We start from the raw sequence: 12,803 nt of genomic DNA, 5'->3' as shown, positions 1-12,803 counted from the left end.
GATTGTTTTAAACATTAAAGATTTTAATGTGCTTAAGTGCTTTCTTATTGAACCTAAGTTTTTATGTATATTTTAGTTTAAAAAACTATATTAATATCGATAAGTACATTTCTTTGAATTTTTTTAAACTTTATACCCCTTTTCCTTCCTTAATGACATTCTGAAACTTGTTTTACTAATCATGTTTTTCACTTTGTATAAATAATACCTCAAAACACTGAAAAAAAAAAAAAGCCCAGCAGAAGTTAGGGCTAGAGGAACAAATGTAGGAGGAGACATTACTATATACAGTGCTGGTTAAAACCATGATAATTATCAAGACCTAAGGCCTGGCGTGCTGCGATTCATGGGGTCGCAAAGAGTTGGACATGACTGAGCAACTGAACTGAACTGACTGAAGGTTGGAGAAGATGAGCAGGTGGGGTGGTTGGATCATGGAGAGAGAACATTGGTTTAGCAGTTTGAGGATTGAATAGACAGACACTAGAAGAGGATTCAGAAGACAATCAAGGAGCAGTGGGCAAAAGCAATCAGGAGAGCATAGAAAGCTAACAGATGGAGGGGAGGGAATAGCCAGCATTGCCACAGGACATGGAAGTAATAGTATAAGGACTTAAAACTGTCTATTATATTTGGCAACATAGAAGCCACTGATTACCTAGTAATGAAAGCAGACTGCCATTTTTTGATGAGAGAATGGGAAGTAAGAACATAGAAGGTAAGAGAAACACAGTAGTTAAGAGCAAGGAGCTAGACTACTTGGGTTCAGATTCTAGCTTTGCCATGAACTATATGACTTACTTTGACATAATCTGTCTTTGTCTCATTTCCCTTATCTTACCTACCTTATAGGGTTGTTGCAAGAGTTAACATTAGTATATGTAAAGCACATAAAAGAGAACCTGACATATAGTAACTGCCAGATGTATTATCAATCAAACTTAATTTCAGACATTTTGGCTGAAATGGGAAAGAGAGGGAGCAGTAGTTAGAGATAGGTATGTGAGTGAGTGAAAGTCGCTCGGTCGTGTCCGACTCTTTGCGACCCCATGGACTGTAGCCTACCAGGCCCCTCCCTCCATGGGATTCTCCAGGCAAGAATACTGGAGTGGGTTGCCATTTCCTTCTCCAGGGGATCTTCCCGACCCAGGGATCGAACCCAGGTCTCCCACATTCCAGGCAGACGCTTTAACCTCTGAGCCACCAGGGAAGCCAGAGATAGGTATAGATCAATTGAAAGTTTTTCCTTCTTTCTTCTTTCCTTTCTTCCCGTCTTCACAAGGAAGAGAGGTGAAAACAGATAGGAAGAGTAGACTTAAGAAGAGAAGTGCTAATTGATGATGCAGCACCCCACAGAATTCTCTGGAGTGGGGCTGGGATAGGAGTAGCACCAGTGACAAATGAATCAAGTATAAGCAGGCTGGGTGACCCTGAACAAACTAAGAATGCGACTTGTGTAGAGGAAGAGAGGAGAGAAGGGAGGATAGACCGAGGTAAGAGGAGCACTGGCAAGAAATTGAGGGATTTGATGGTTGGAGACATGTTTCCTCATGTCTCATAGTGGGGTGCAATTGACTTCTAAGAGAAGGGTTTTCATGAGGAACTTAAAGAGCGTGTATGTGAAGATTTTGAAGTAATTAGAATAGTATATGCGAGGAAGTTGGCCGCGTATAAGTAAAGGGTTATTGCTGGGGGCAGAGGCCCAGGTGTATGTTTGATTTTTTCTAGCAGCTCTCGGCAGGAAGAGCTAATCTTGGAAATGATCTAGAGTCAGAGAATGAGTAATCTGGGTGAATAAGGCACAAAGAAGGTTATGCAAGAAGGTGAATGTGTGGGTAAGAAAGTACTTCAGATTTGCCATGGGATCCATGTTGGTTGTAAGTGAAGTGAAGCCAGAAGATGATCAGGATAGATAAACAAGAGAGAAAAGGGAAGGATCAAGGGCCTGAGGTGGCCAGGGGGATTGAGCAGGATAAAGAGGAGGGCAGTGGGTAAGAGAGTTAAGAATTCCAGAATGACATGAGGGCTGATATCAAGAGTATAGTGTACTGAGGTTTGTATTTTACGATGCACATCTTGGGATATGGTCAAAAAGAACCAGAGCCAAAGTAAAGGCACATGGAGTCCACGTTTGTTTAAAGTTGATTGTAGTGCTAAAAAATACTCTTGATAGTATGTCATCTTCAACTTACGTACCAAATTAGTACATCAAAAAAAGTATTAGAATGTATGATTTCTTTTTTATTACTCTTAAGAGTAGAAATCAGCATTGAATTGCTTTAACACATTTTGACAGTAAAATTTCAGAATTTCACTGATTTTGTGAGTGTTTTATTTAAACTTGAACTTATCAGCACTTTTTTTTATTTTTTATTTTCTGTCTCTTTTTCTGTGTAGGCCTCTTACTGAGGAAGAAATTGTTGACCTGAGAGAGAAGCATTATGATTCCATTGTTGAAAAACAGAAAGATCTTGATATGAAAATCCAAAAAGAGGTGATTAGTCTTATGTTGCTTAATATATTTTATCATGTCTCTGTTTATAGGAGAAAGGTGTTATTAAATAATATATTGCATATGAATAGTCATTGGACCTAAATTTAGATATACGCAGATGAAAATTATTTAAAAGTTAAAAATTATTCCAACCTATAATAATTTGGCTCAGTTTGGTTTATCAGCAATCATATGCTGCCAGTAAGTGAAGAGAATACATCCTTCTGAAAATGATCTTCTGAACTCACAATTAGGCCCTGTGGTAAAATACCTGAACCTTCGTGTTTAAAACTAACATTAAACAATGATTGTGTTTCACAATAAATGGTTCATTTTTTAAAATCTTTCTGTTAGTCTTGGACTTAATTACTCTTAATAAGTGAACCAAGTACTTCTAACAATCATAAATGTTCTATTTTAGTATATTTACAGAAATGGCCTATAATTAGTTTTGCTATTCATTAAACTAAATGGAATTAGTCATATTCCATTATACATTTAAAAGTAGTCTGTTTAGTACCTGTTTAATACTAAATTATTTGCAATTAATGATTTCAACAGCATTAAGCTACACAATAGATGCTAATATTAGGCTAAAGAAAAATATTGTGTTGGAATTTGATTTTTAAATTTGATTTGACTTGCAACAGATTATCACTAAAGCAGTTTGTATGCTACTATGAATGGCAGGAACTTAAATTTGGAATTAATTTTTTAATGATAGTAATAAAATTCAGGACACATGTATCAATATGACATGAACTTTGTGAAAGCTTACTTCACTTTGGTAGACAATGATATGATTGACCTTAGTTTTGAAGACCTTGAACTAACAAGGGCCCAAACAATAAACTAAGTAGGGTGATAGGCATTGGAATGATGGTTGAGAATGAAGATCACCGCATATTCTAAAGAAAGAAACAGTCTTGTATTTATGCAAACAAGATGCTCTACTTTATAACTCAACTTCTAAGAATTCTGTAATATGTTTGATACTATTTGAAATACTTTGTAAAAAGAGAAATTGAAATAGATCACAAAAATTTCAATTCTATTATGCTTTGTAGAGCTCAATTCTTTTTTTAATAATTTCTTTTTATTTTATAAATAGAAACATTTTATTTTTAGAGCAGTTAGACAGGTTCTGATTTTCGTTAATCCTTATTGTTTTGTTCATGTACAGTTAGCCTTACAAGAAGAGAAGTTAAGACTAGAAGAAGAAGCTTTATACGCTGCACAGCGTGAAGCAGCCAGGGCAGCAAAGCAGCGAAAGCTCTTGGAGGTGAGGGGAAGAGACCCCAGCATATACTTAGGGCCGCTTTTCTCCTGATTTTCTCTGACAGATCTTAGTCGGGACGTTTTTCCCCCTAGAATCAAGGGCTTCTTGTTAACAATGAATGTATTTATTCCTACACTCTTAGGGATTTTAAAGGCAAATTAGTGGGTCTTTAACAGCTAGAAATAGCATCAAATTTTATACTTGACATTGACTATTGTTTGGCTTTAAATTAGGAGAAGCTAATTCTTGTTAGGGTTTCCCAGGTGGCTCCATGGTAAAGAATCCACCTGCCAGTATAGGAGACACAGGTTCAATCCCTGGGTTGGGAAGATCCCCTGGAGAAAGAAATGACAACCCACTCCAGTATTCTTGCCTGGGAAATCCTATGGATAGAGGAGCCTGGCGGGCTACAGTCCAAGGGGTTGCAGAAGGTTGGACACCACTTAATGACTGAACAATACCAATTCTTCTTTATCCCAAAGAAGAAATTTACTTTTCCAAAATTCAGTATTCTTTTGGAAAAACAAATATACTCTTCAATGAAACACTGCAAAACTGACCTTTATATACAATTTCTGCAGCATTTTTAAGTTTATTCTTGTGAATTTTTTCCCCCCACCAATTTCTTGAACTGTTAAGAGTTTCTCATGCTTCCTAAAATTGGAGTAAGCTAAGTGATTTCACCACATAGGAATACTATATTTTTCATCTTTGTACTTTTGTCTTTGGGAAATTGACAATTTGGGTCTTGGGAAACCTTTGGCATATCATCAGAGAAAACAACAGTTTTATCATAATTTACCATGTGGTATTCAAATATGGCATTCTCATAATGCCAGACAAGCTTCATACCAGACATTTATGGAGCCCTGGCAGGAACTGTTTGGATTAGTTTACATGTTTTACCTTATTTAGTCCTCACAACAATCCTGGGAGAAAGATAGTGTTTTTAATCCCCATTCCACAGGTGATGAGACCAAGGAACAGAGATATTGAACAACTTAAGATCCTACAGCTAATAAATGGCAGAGCCAGTGTTCAAGCATCGCTCAGCCAGTTTTCTGCTCAGTGTCTTGCGCCGTCTTTGGCCCACATGAACTCTGCTGCGGTGTCAACTGAAGTGCAGAACAAGGATTATGTCACATAATAACTATTGTAACTTAGAGAAACTAAAAAGCCATGTATCATGTTTCTGTGTGATTTCTGTGTGACAAGTGCTCTCTCTCTTTCTCCTGTTTTCGGTGTTTTAACAGTTTAATCAGATTATATGAGGGAGTTTTATTTTGTTTAGTAAGTTCTAAGTAATGGAAAAGTTTTAAAATTAACTACCTTTTACTAAGAAAGTAAATGTTTTTCTGATTCTAATTTAACCATCTCTTTCTACTATAATTCTCTGCTGCTTGCTTTTAAAGACTAAAAAGGATTCCATATGCAGAATCTATTTGAGTTCTTGAGTTTTTTCTTCTTGAATAAGTAGATATGGGAACACATGCAGTCTGTACAGCATACACTGACACAGAGGATACACATTATGCAAATTCATTTGATTTTCACAATAGCCCTGTGAATTTGCTAGGGCAGTGCTATAGCCATCTGTAATTTACAGACGAAGAAACAGAAAATATAGGACATGCCAGGGACACATGACTAATAACTGTCAGAGCCACAACTCCTGACAGGTTTTCTAAATCCTTTGTTTTTATTATTTCTGAGTAAACTCAGCCAGATCTTTTAGTTCTTTTATTGCTACTTATTTCACCCAGAATAGGACTTCTTATACTGTTTTAACTATTACTTTCTTCCTCCTCACCTTTCCAGTTATTAGAAGTTCTTAGGTGCAATAAGGAAGTTACCAATATATATCTTTAAAGTTATTTTTAATAGCCCTATGAATATTCTGACCATGTAAGGACTATACACTGAAAAATTAAGAGAAATTCTACCCTTAAATAAGATGATATAGAAGTGAACGATGATGAATTTAAGGAAAAAGACTTCAATAGAGTAACTGTTTAAGTTTTAAAGTTTTGGCACTTCATGAATAGTTTTAGAAAATATAATTTTACAGTAGAGTGATCTTGTGTCGCATTATGTTTCCAAAGCAAGAAAGGCAGAGAGTTGTGCAGCGATGCCGTGCTTCCAACAATGGAGAATATCAAAGGTAAATAATGAAACATACTTCTTCCCTTTGTGGTAGGAAATATTATTTCTAAAGAGAAAGCATTTCATCTCTGGATGTTTATATACATGTTCGTGTGTACGTGCTCCATAAAAAGAACAGTTGTTTCTCGAAGATACTGTCTTGTAAAATACTGAGAACATTTGTTTCTTTATATTGGAAAATCATCATCATTTATTTTAAATTGACTTTATTGCATTCTTAAGAGTGATTACATCTTTCGTATAGAATATGATGCAATAGCACATTGAAATACCTTTGGATAAATTGTTTATGCCTTTCTTGTTTTTGTTTTCCTTAGCTCTTTTCTTAAAATAAAGTTTATGTGTGATCATTTTTTAGAAGATGTAATTTCAGTGTCACATTTCCAGGAGTGTTTCCTGCTCATCCAAAGAACCTCGTTCATGCTTCAGTAGTGAAAATTATAGTTAGACTTATGGCTGAGCTTTGGATTTGACTTCAACACTAACCAAAATCTAACCAATATTATTTTCAGTTTATTGCTAGCACTAAGAAAAGACCTGTTTTGACTAGGGTATTCTGATTGTAAGTAATTATGAATTTGTGTGGGATATACCTTTTCTAATCAAAATGACATCATTTAACTTTAGCCTGCATTATGTTGTATTGACTATGAATATATTTTTAAAAATTCACTTTTATTACAGTCCAGGACCAGAAGATGACTTTGAATCTTGTTTGAGAAATATAAAGTCACAGTATGAAGTTTTTCGAAGTAGTAGTAAGTCTTTTAAAATATGTGGGTACATTTTAAAGTTACTTTATGCCACTTTAAACAGATAATTGAAGATCCTGACTCTGTTTTTCTCCACCTTCCTGCCCTTCAATTTGTGTTGCCCAAATAACTAGCTCTTAAATATACAGTTTTATTTTTAGTTTTTTAAAGGAGTTGGAGAAACAGAAACAAGCTCAGAGCTATAGAGAACAGATTTATGGTTGCCAAGGGGGAGGAGGGGTGGAGGAGAGATGGGGTGGGTGCTTGGGACTAGCAGATTCAAACTATTATACACAGAATGTGGAAACAGCAAGGCCCTCCTGTATGCACAGTGAATTATATTCTATGTCTTATAATAAACCATAGTAGAAAAGAATATGAATATATATATATATATATATATATATAAAACTCACTTTGCTTTACAGCAGAAATTAACATGACCTTATAAATCAACTATACTTCAATAAAATAAATTTTAAAATAAAAGGAGTTGGAGTAAAGAAAAATCTCAGGCTATTTTTATAGTTACGTATAGGGAGTCTCGGAGAAGGCAATGGCAACCCACTCCAGTACTCTTACCTGGAAAATCCCATGGACGGAGGAGCCTGGTGGGCTTGCAGTCCATGGGGTCGCTAAGAGTCGGACACGACTGAGCGACTTCACTTTCATTTTTCACTTTCATGCATTGGAGGAGGAAATGGCAACCCACTCCAGTGTTCTTGCCTGGAGAATCCCAGGGACAGGGGAGCCTGGTGGGCTGCCGTCTCGGGTTGCACAGAGTCAGACATGACCGAAGCGACTTAGCAGCAGCAGCGTAGGGAGTCTGGCCCTCCTTTTTCCATTGAGTTCATCATATTTGAAAAATTTGTAATTCATTTAAATTTGTGTATTTACTGTGCTAGATGACAAAAAAAAAAGTAAAAAGAAAGCGGGGGAAACCATTTATACTATTTCTAACAGAAGCTTACCAATGTAGTGATTTCAGTAATTGTTTCTTACGATGTTAAACGAAGTAGTATTATTTGAAGAGAGATCATTATTGCAAAATAAATGGTTGTAGTAAAGGAGTATTGTGTCACTGCATCTAATTGGATTTGGTGTATATTCTAGGGCTCTCATCAGATGCCACAGTTTTGACACCAAATACAGAAAGCAGTTGTGATTTAATGACCAAAACTAAATCAACTAGTGGAAATGATGACAGCACATCTTTAGATCTAGAATGGGAAGATGAAGAAGGTATTTGAAAATTTTTATTTAATTTGTGTTAATTTATAGAAATCTGCTTTGTCTTTTACTTTCCTTAAACTGAAATGAATGTAAGGTCTTTAAAATTTCTTAGACTCTTATTGTATTAGTGATTATCATTTGTTGGTGAACTGTTTAGAAAGTTGCTTAATTCTTAATGTTTCTTGAGATTTAGAAAGAAAATGTTATTTTTCATTTTAAGATTTTTGTAACGCAACCGCTTAACTCAGTAGGAATCACTGCCCCATTGTGAGCAACTGAATTAACTTTTTCTTCATAATGATGTGTGCTGCAGTCCATGGGGTCGCAAAGAGCTGGACACGACGGAGTGACTAAACTGAAATAAATACGCAGTTCGTTAGGTTTTTGGTAGTACAAAAGCCATAACACAGACGTGAATTAGAATTTTACTGGTATGTCTTTCTAGCTGTAGTACTTAAGATAGATTTCTTAATCTCTCTAAGCTGTAGTTCATCATAAAAAGGGAATTATAAAGCTGCTTTAAAGAATGATTATTCACTTATATACTGAGGGTCTAAAAAAGCTTGGCACATAATAGGCATCTATAGGTATTTGAAGAAATGAAAACATGAATGTTGTGAGGATTAAATGAAATTTATGTAAAACCTCCAGCACATAGTGTGACACATAGCAAGTACTCAAAATTGTAGCTAAAATGTAGATTTTTTTAAAGCTTTTTCACTGAATAAGGCCCAAGCCTCTATTTTTAAGAAATATATTAGTCGCTCAGTCATGTCTGACTCTGCGACCCCATGGACTGTAGCCCTCCAGGCTCCTCTGTCCATGAGATTCTCCAGGCAAGAATACTGGAGTGGATTGCCATTTCCTTCTCCAATTTTAAGAAATAGGTAATCCAAAAAGGAAGAACCAATTGCAAAATATAGGACTTTAAGAAAAATCATAAACATTAAATATTTCATAGAATTTTGAGATGGAGTAGACCTTAGATATCCTTTAGACAAGCCATTTAGTTTTATCAATAGAGAAACTGAATAACTTTAGCAAAGATTGCATTAAGTCTTCTTCTCAACTAAACACCATTTCTCCAGCCCTATATTTTTCTTATTATTTAGATCCCAATTAGAAAATTTTAAACTTAATTTTATTTTAACAACTTGTTCAATTTGATCTAAAGACTTTTCAGGTCTTTTAATTGCTGATTCTGTCATCCTCGCTGTATGCTAATTAAATTTTTAGATAACATGACTTTCAAGGTTATTTATTATTCAAGTCATTATAATAGAATTATTAAACTAGACTTCATAGAGGACAGAACTCACTAGAAACCTTATGATGTACAATTCAGCTTCCGTTAGACATAGTATTATTCAATTAAAGACAAATCCTCAAAATTATATTAGTTCCCAGCTCCCATTTTTATCATGTCTACAAAGATGATGTAATTTGCTAGGTTGAGTCTCTGATTTGGGGGGAGTCGTAACAGTGATAGATTAAATATATTTTTAATTATTGTAGGATTCGATTCTTTAAGCTCGGAAAACAAAATTGCTGAACGTGTCTAGGGAGTATTCTCTTACGCTCTCGTCCTTGATTTTAATTCTGTTCCCAGTGTGGATCCCACACACGCAGATCAAGGCTCTTTTCTGTCCTCCCTCTCTTGGTTCTGCCAAAATGATGTTTTTTTCTTCCAAGATTTTTGCTACTTTCACTTTACTGACCAGTTTCTTTCTGTTCAGAATTAGATCTGAAACAGTTTCCCCTAGAAATCTCTGTTTTGTTATGCTAGAGTCAGAATAGCAAAAGAGCACAGACTTTGAAGCCCAAGCGAATGGAGTCACATTCTTGCCCCTGCAGCTGTGTGACCACGGGTGAATCACTGTCCTTCTCCTGCCCTGCTTCCCTCAGCTTCAGAATGGGGTGTAGTGACCGTGCTGTGTGTGTCTTCATAGAGTGGTTGAGGACCAGATCAGCTTCTATGTGTCATTTGCAAACAGTGTTAACTGGAACCTAGTAAGTTCTAGAAATGTGTACATTGTTATCATTATCATTAGAGTTATTATAACTCTGGGAAATGAAATTGTCATCTAGGTAGGAAAGAAGTTTGGCCCACACACTAACTTGGCCATATAAGACTAATAGCAATTGAAATCCTCCATCCATTCTGCTTTACTTACAGTTTTTCAGAAGTTTCATCTTATCAGTGTTACATCGAAACCATCCTTTGTTGAGTGCTAATGTTCACTATAGGATTAGACTTTAACATTTCCCTTAAAAAGTCTTCCATAGGATTGATTATTTTTGAGAACTTGATTTAATTTTTAGGACATTTTTATTTTTGGCTGCACTGGGTCTTTACTCAAGATGCAGCTACTCTGTGGCAGTGCACCAGCTTCTCATCGTAGTGGCTTCTCCTGTTGCAGGGCACGGGCTCTCGGCACGCAGGCTTCAGTAGTTGTGGCTCACGGGCTTAACTGCCCCGTGCCATGTGGGATCTTCTGGACCAAGGATTAAACCCGTGTCCCTTGCATTGGCAGGCAGATTCTTGGTTAAGAAGAATCTTAACCAAGGAAGATTGGACTTACTGGACCACCAGGGAAGTCCAGGATTGGTTTTTTTAAGTTAATTCACACGTCAAGCCTGATAGTTTCAGTCTTTTAATAAAGTTTTTAAATCTTCACTAAGATTTCTAATAACTCTGCCCATATAATAGGAATGAATCGAATGCTTCCAATGAGAGAACGTTCCAAAACAGAGGAAGACATTCTCCGGGCAGCACTTAAGTATAGCTGCAAGAAGACGGGAAGTAATCCTACATCAGCCTCTGATGATTCCAATGGGCTGGAGTGGGAGAATGATTTTGTTAGTGCCGAAATGGATGATAATGGCAATTCCGAGTATTGTGGATTTGTAAATCCTGTATTAGAACTGTCCGATTCTGGTCTAAAGCAATATGATTCAGATCAACAAAAACGATAGGAAAAAATTGTGTGATCTTGTTTATCAGTTATGACCAAATGTTACAAACCAACTAGAATGTATAAATGGTTGTGCTGAGCCTTTTTGTGAGGGGAGGTAAGAAATTGTTTTGTAAATGCTTTTTAGAAAGGAATAGGAATGATAGGCTGTATCTGAACTGCTTCAGAATTAAGTGCAATTTCATCATCTGCCTTCTGCTTTTCCAAAACAATTGAATGGTTCTGTCATGCTACTAATGAAATTTATTTAACTCTTTAGCAATCCTGTTTACTATTTGTTGCTTTTCACTTTTTAAAATAGTTTTGTTGATTTTACTTCAAATGCTTCCTTAATCCTGTTTCAGTAGCTAACTGTGAAAATATTAAGGCATTTTGTGTTAATTCTCAGCAGACATGAAGGGAGCATGAAGAGGGACTGCCAGATTCAGACAGATTAGTGTTCCCTTTTCCAGCATTATTTATTCCTATGACTTACTTAAATTATGTCATCTAATAGTAAGCACAATTAATTTGAGTAGATGACCCTAAAGAAAGCCTGAAATATCAGTTTCTTCCTACACTTACTGCATATCCTAGTATACCAATGTTCATTCAGTCTGAACAAAGGATATGATACATTAAAATAATCTTTCAGAATTTGGACACTTGAAGTTACTATCAAAAGATATTTAAGAAAATACATATACTTAGGTTTTTCACTTCCTTTTCTGTGCCACTATAAATGAATGTTGCATTTAGTCAATTGATACATTCAATTTCTAGCTGTCATTTTTAAAAATTCTATATTTCCAGTGAATGGTCTTGAAAGATTTTACATGGAACATATTCTCTGTGCATGGTTTATTAAGAAAGGAAAACCTAAAAAAGATAATACGGGTATTTCAAAGTAAATAAAATCCTTTTTGATATGAAAGAATCTCATTGATTTCATTAAGCTTTCCTTTGCCTTGTAATACAAGGTACTGTAATAGGATGGAACTAAGTAAATCAATATATAACTGCATTTTATGATATACAATTAACTTTTTTTGCTCTAAAGTTTATGTATCAATTTAAGAGACCAAGGATATAGCACACTCTATTGCTTGTCTTGATTTTGCTGAGGATTGAGTATGATTTTAGTAAGCAAACTTTTTTCAATTTTTCCTTAGTTTTTTTTTTTTCTTGCAACAATGACAGTGCATGTTCTCAAAAATATAGGAAGGTCCAGATATAAATACTAACTTAAAGTTCTTGCCATACTTTAAAACACAATCATGTGGCCCTTTCAATATTTGAACAGCTGGGCCATGACATCTATAGTTTTGTCTCCTTTTTTTAATCTCAGAAATAAATATGACACTCTAAATATGTAAATATATTAGGTAATGCTGTTATTTATGTCTCTTAACATAATTTAAGTTGTAGCTATGTCATTGGAAATATTTTAAAGATAATCTATATTCACCTTGCCTGTGTTATGCTTTTTAAAGTTTGTATACATAAGATGTATATTTTTGGTTTGGCATAAGCTACTATTGTAATTTTTCTTGGCATTTTGTTCATAAAGAATTTTTTGAAGGAATGGTGACTTCTCAAAGATTGTGAATAAACACATTTTTACATTTAAAAATAATAAATTATTTGATTATTACTAGTTTTACACCATAAACATGCAACAATTTTGACTCCTGACAGAGCTATTTTATTGAAGACAAAAAGGAATGAATTAGTAAAGCAGGATGGAACTAAAGTTGAAAATGTTTGTGTTTGAACTGCTAAGAAAAGGATATCAATTTATCAATTTTCTTGCTTTATATGTTTATAGAAAACACTAGAATAACATTCATTTATTCAGCAAATATTGGAGAATCTACTATATCCGGTAGGATGTTAGGAAGAGTGAATTTTATTTAATGTATAATAGG

The 12,803-nt window shown here is 35.1% G+C and overlaps 1 protein-coding gene across 3 annotated transcripts in view; it reads left to right on the top strand.

Annotated features, from left to right (window-relative positions):
* Nucleotides 1–12,515, top strand: part of AP1AR (adaptor related protein complex 1 associated regulatory protein) — a 29,071-nt gene extending 16,556 nt beyond the window's left edge. The window contains exons 4-9 of one of the 3 annotated variants that reach the window (XM_010805912.4): nucleotides 2,398–2,494; nucleotides 3,678–3,776; nucleotides 5,876–5,934; nucleotides 6,621–6,694; nucleotides 7,802–7,930; nucleotides 10,632–12,515. In XM_010805912.4, coding sequence (XP_010804214.1) covers nucleotides 2,398–2,494; nucleotides 3,678–3,776; nucleotides 5,876–5,934; nucleotides 6,621–6,694; nucleotides 7,802–7,930; nucleotides 10,632–10,897 — 724 coding nt within the window. In that variant the 3' untranslated portion in view covers nucleotides 10,898–12,515. 3 annotated transcript variants of the gene reach the window in all.
* The last annotated feature ends 288 nt before the right edge of the window (nucleotides 12,516–12,803 follow it).

This window comes from Bos taurus, chromosome 6, assembly GCF_002263795.3.
Source record: "Bos taurus isolate L1 Dominette 01449 registration number 42190680 breed Hereford chromosome 6, ARS-UCD2.0, whole genome shotgun sequence".
NCBI classification, from domain to species: Eukaryota; Metazoa; Chordata; class Mammalia; order Artiodactyla; family Bovidae; genus Bos; species Bos taurus.
Note: the sequence above shows the minus strand (reverse complement) of the source record. Positions and strands in the feature narration are given on the sequence as shown.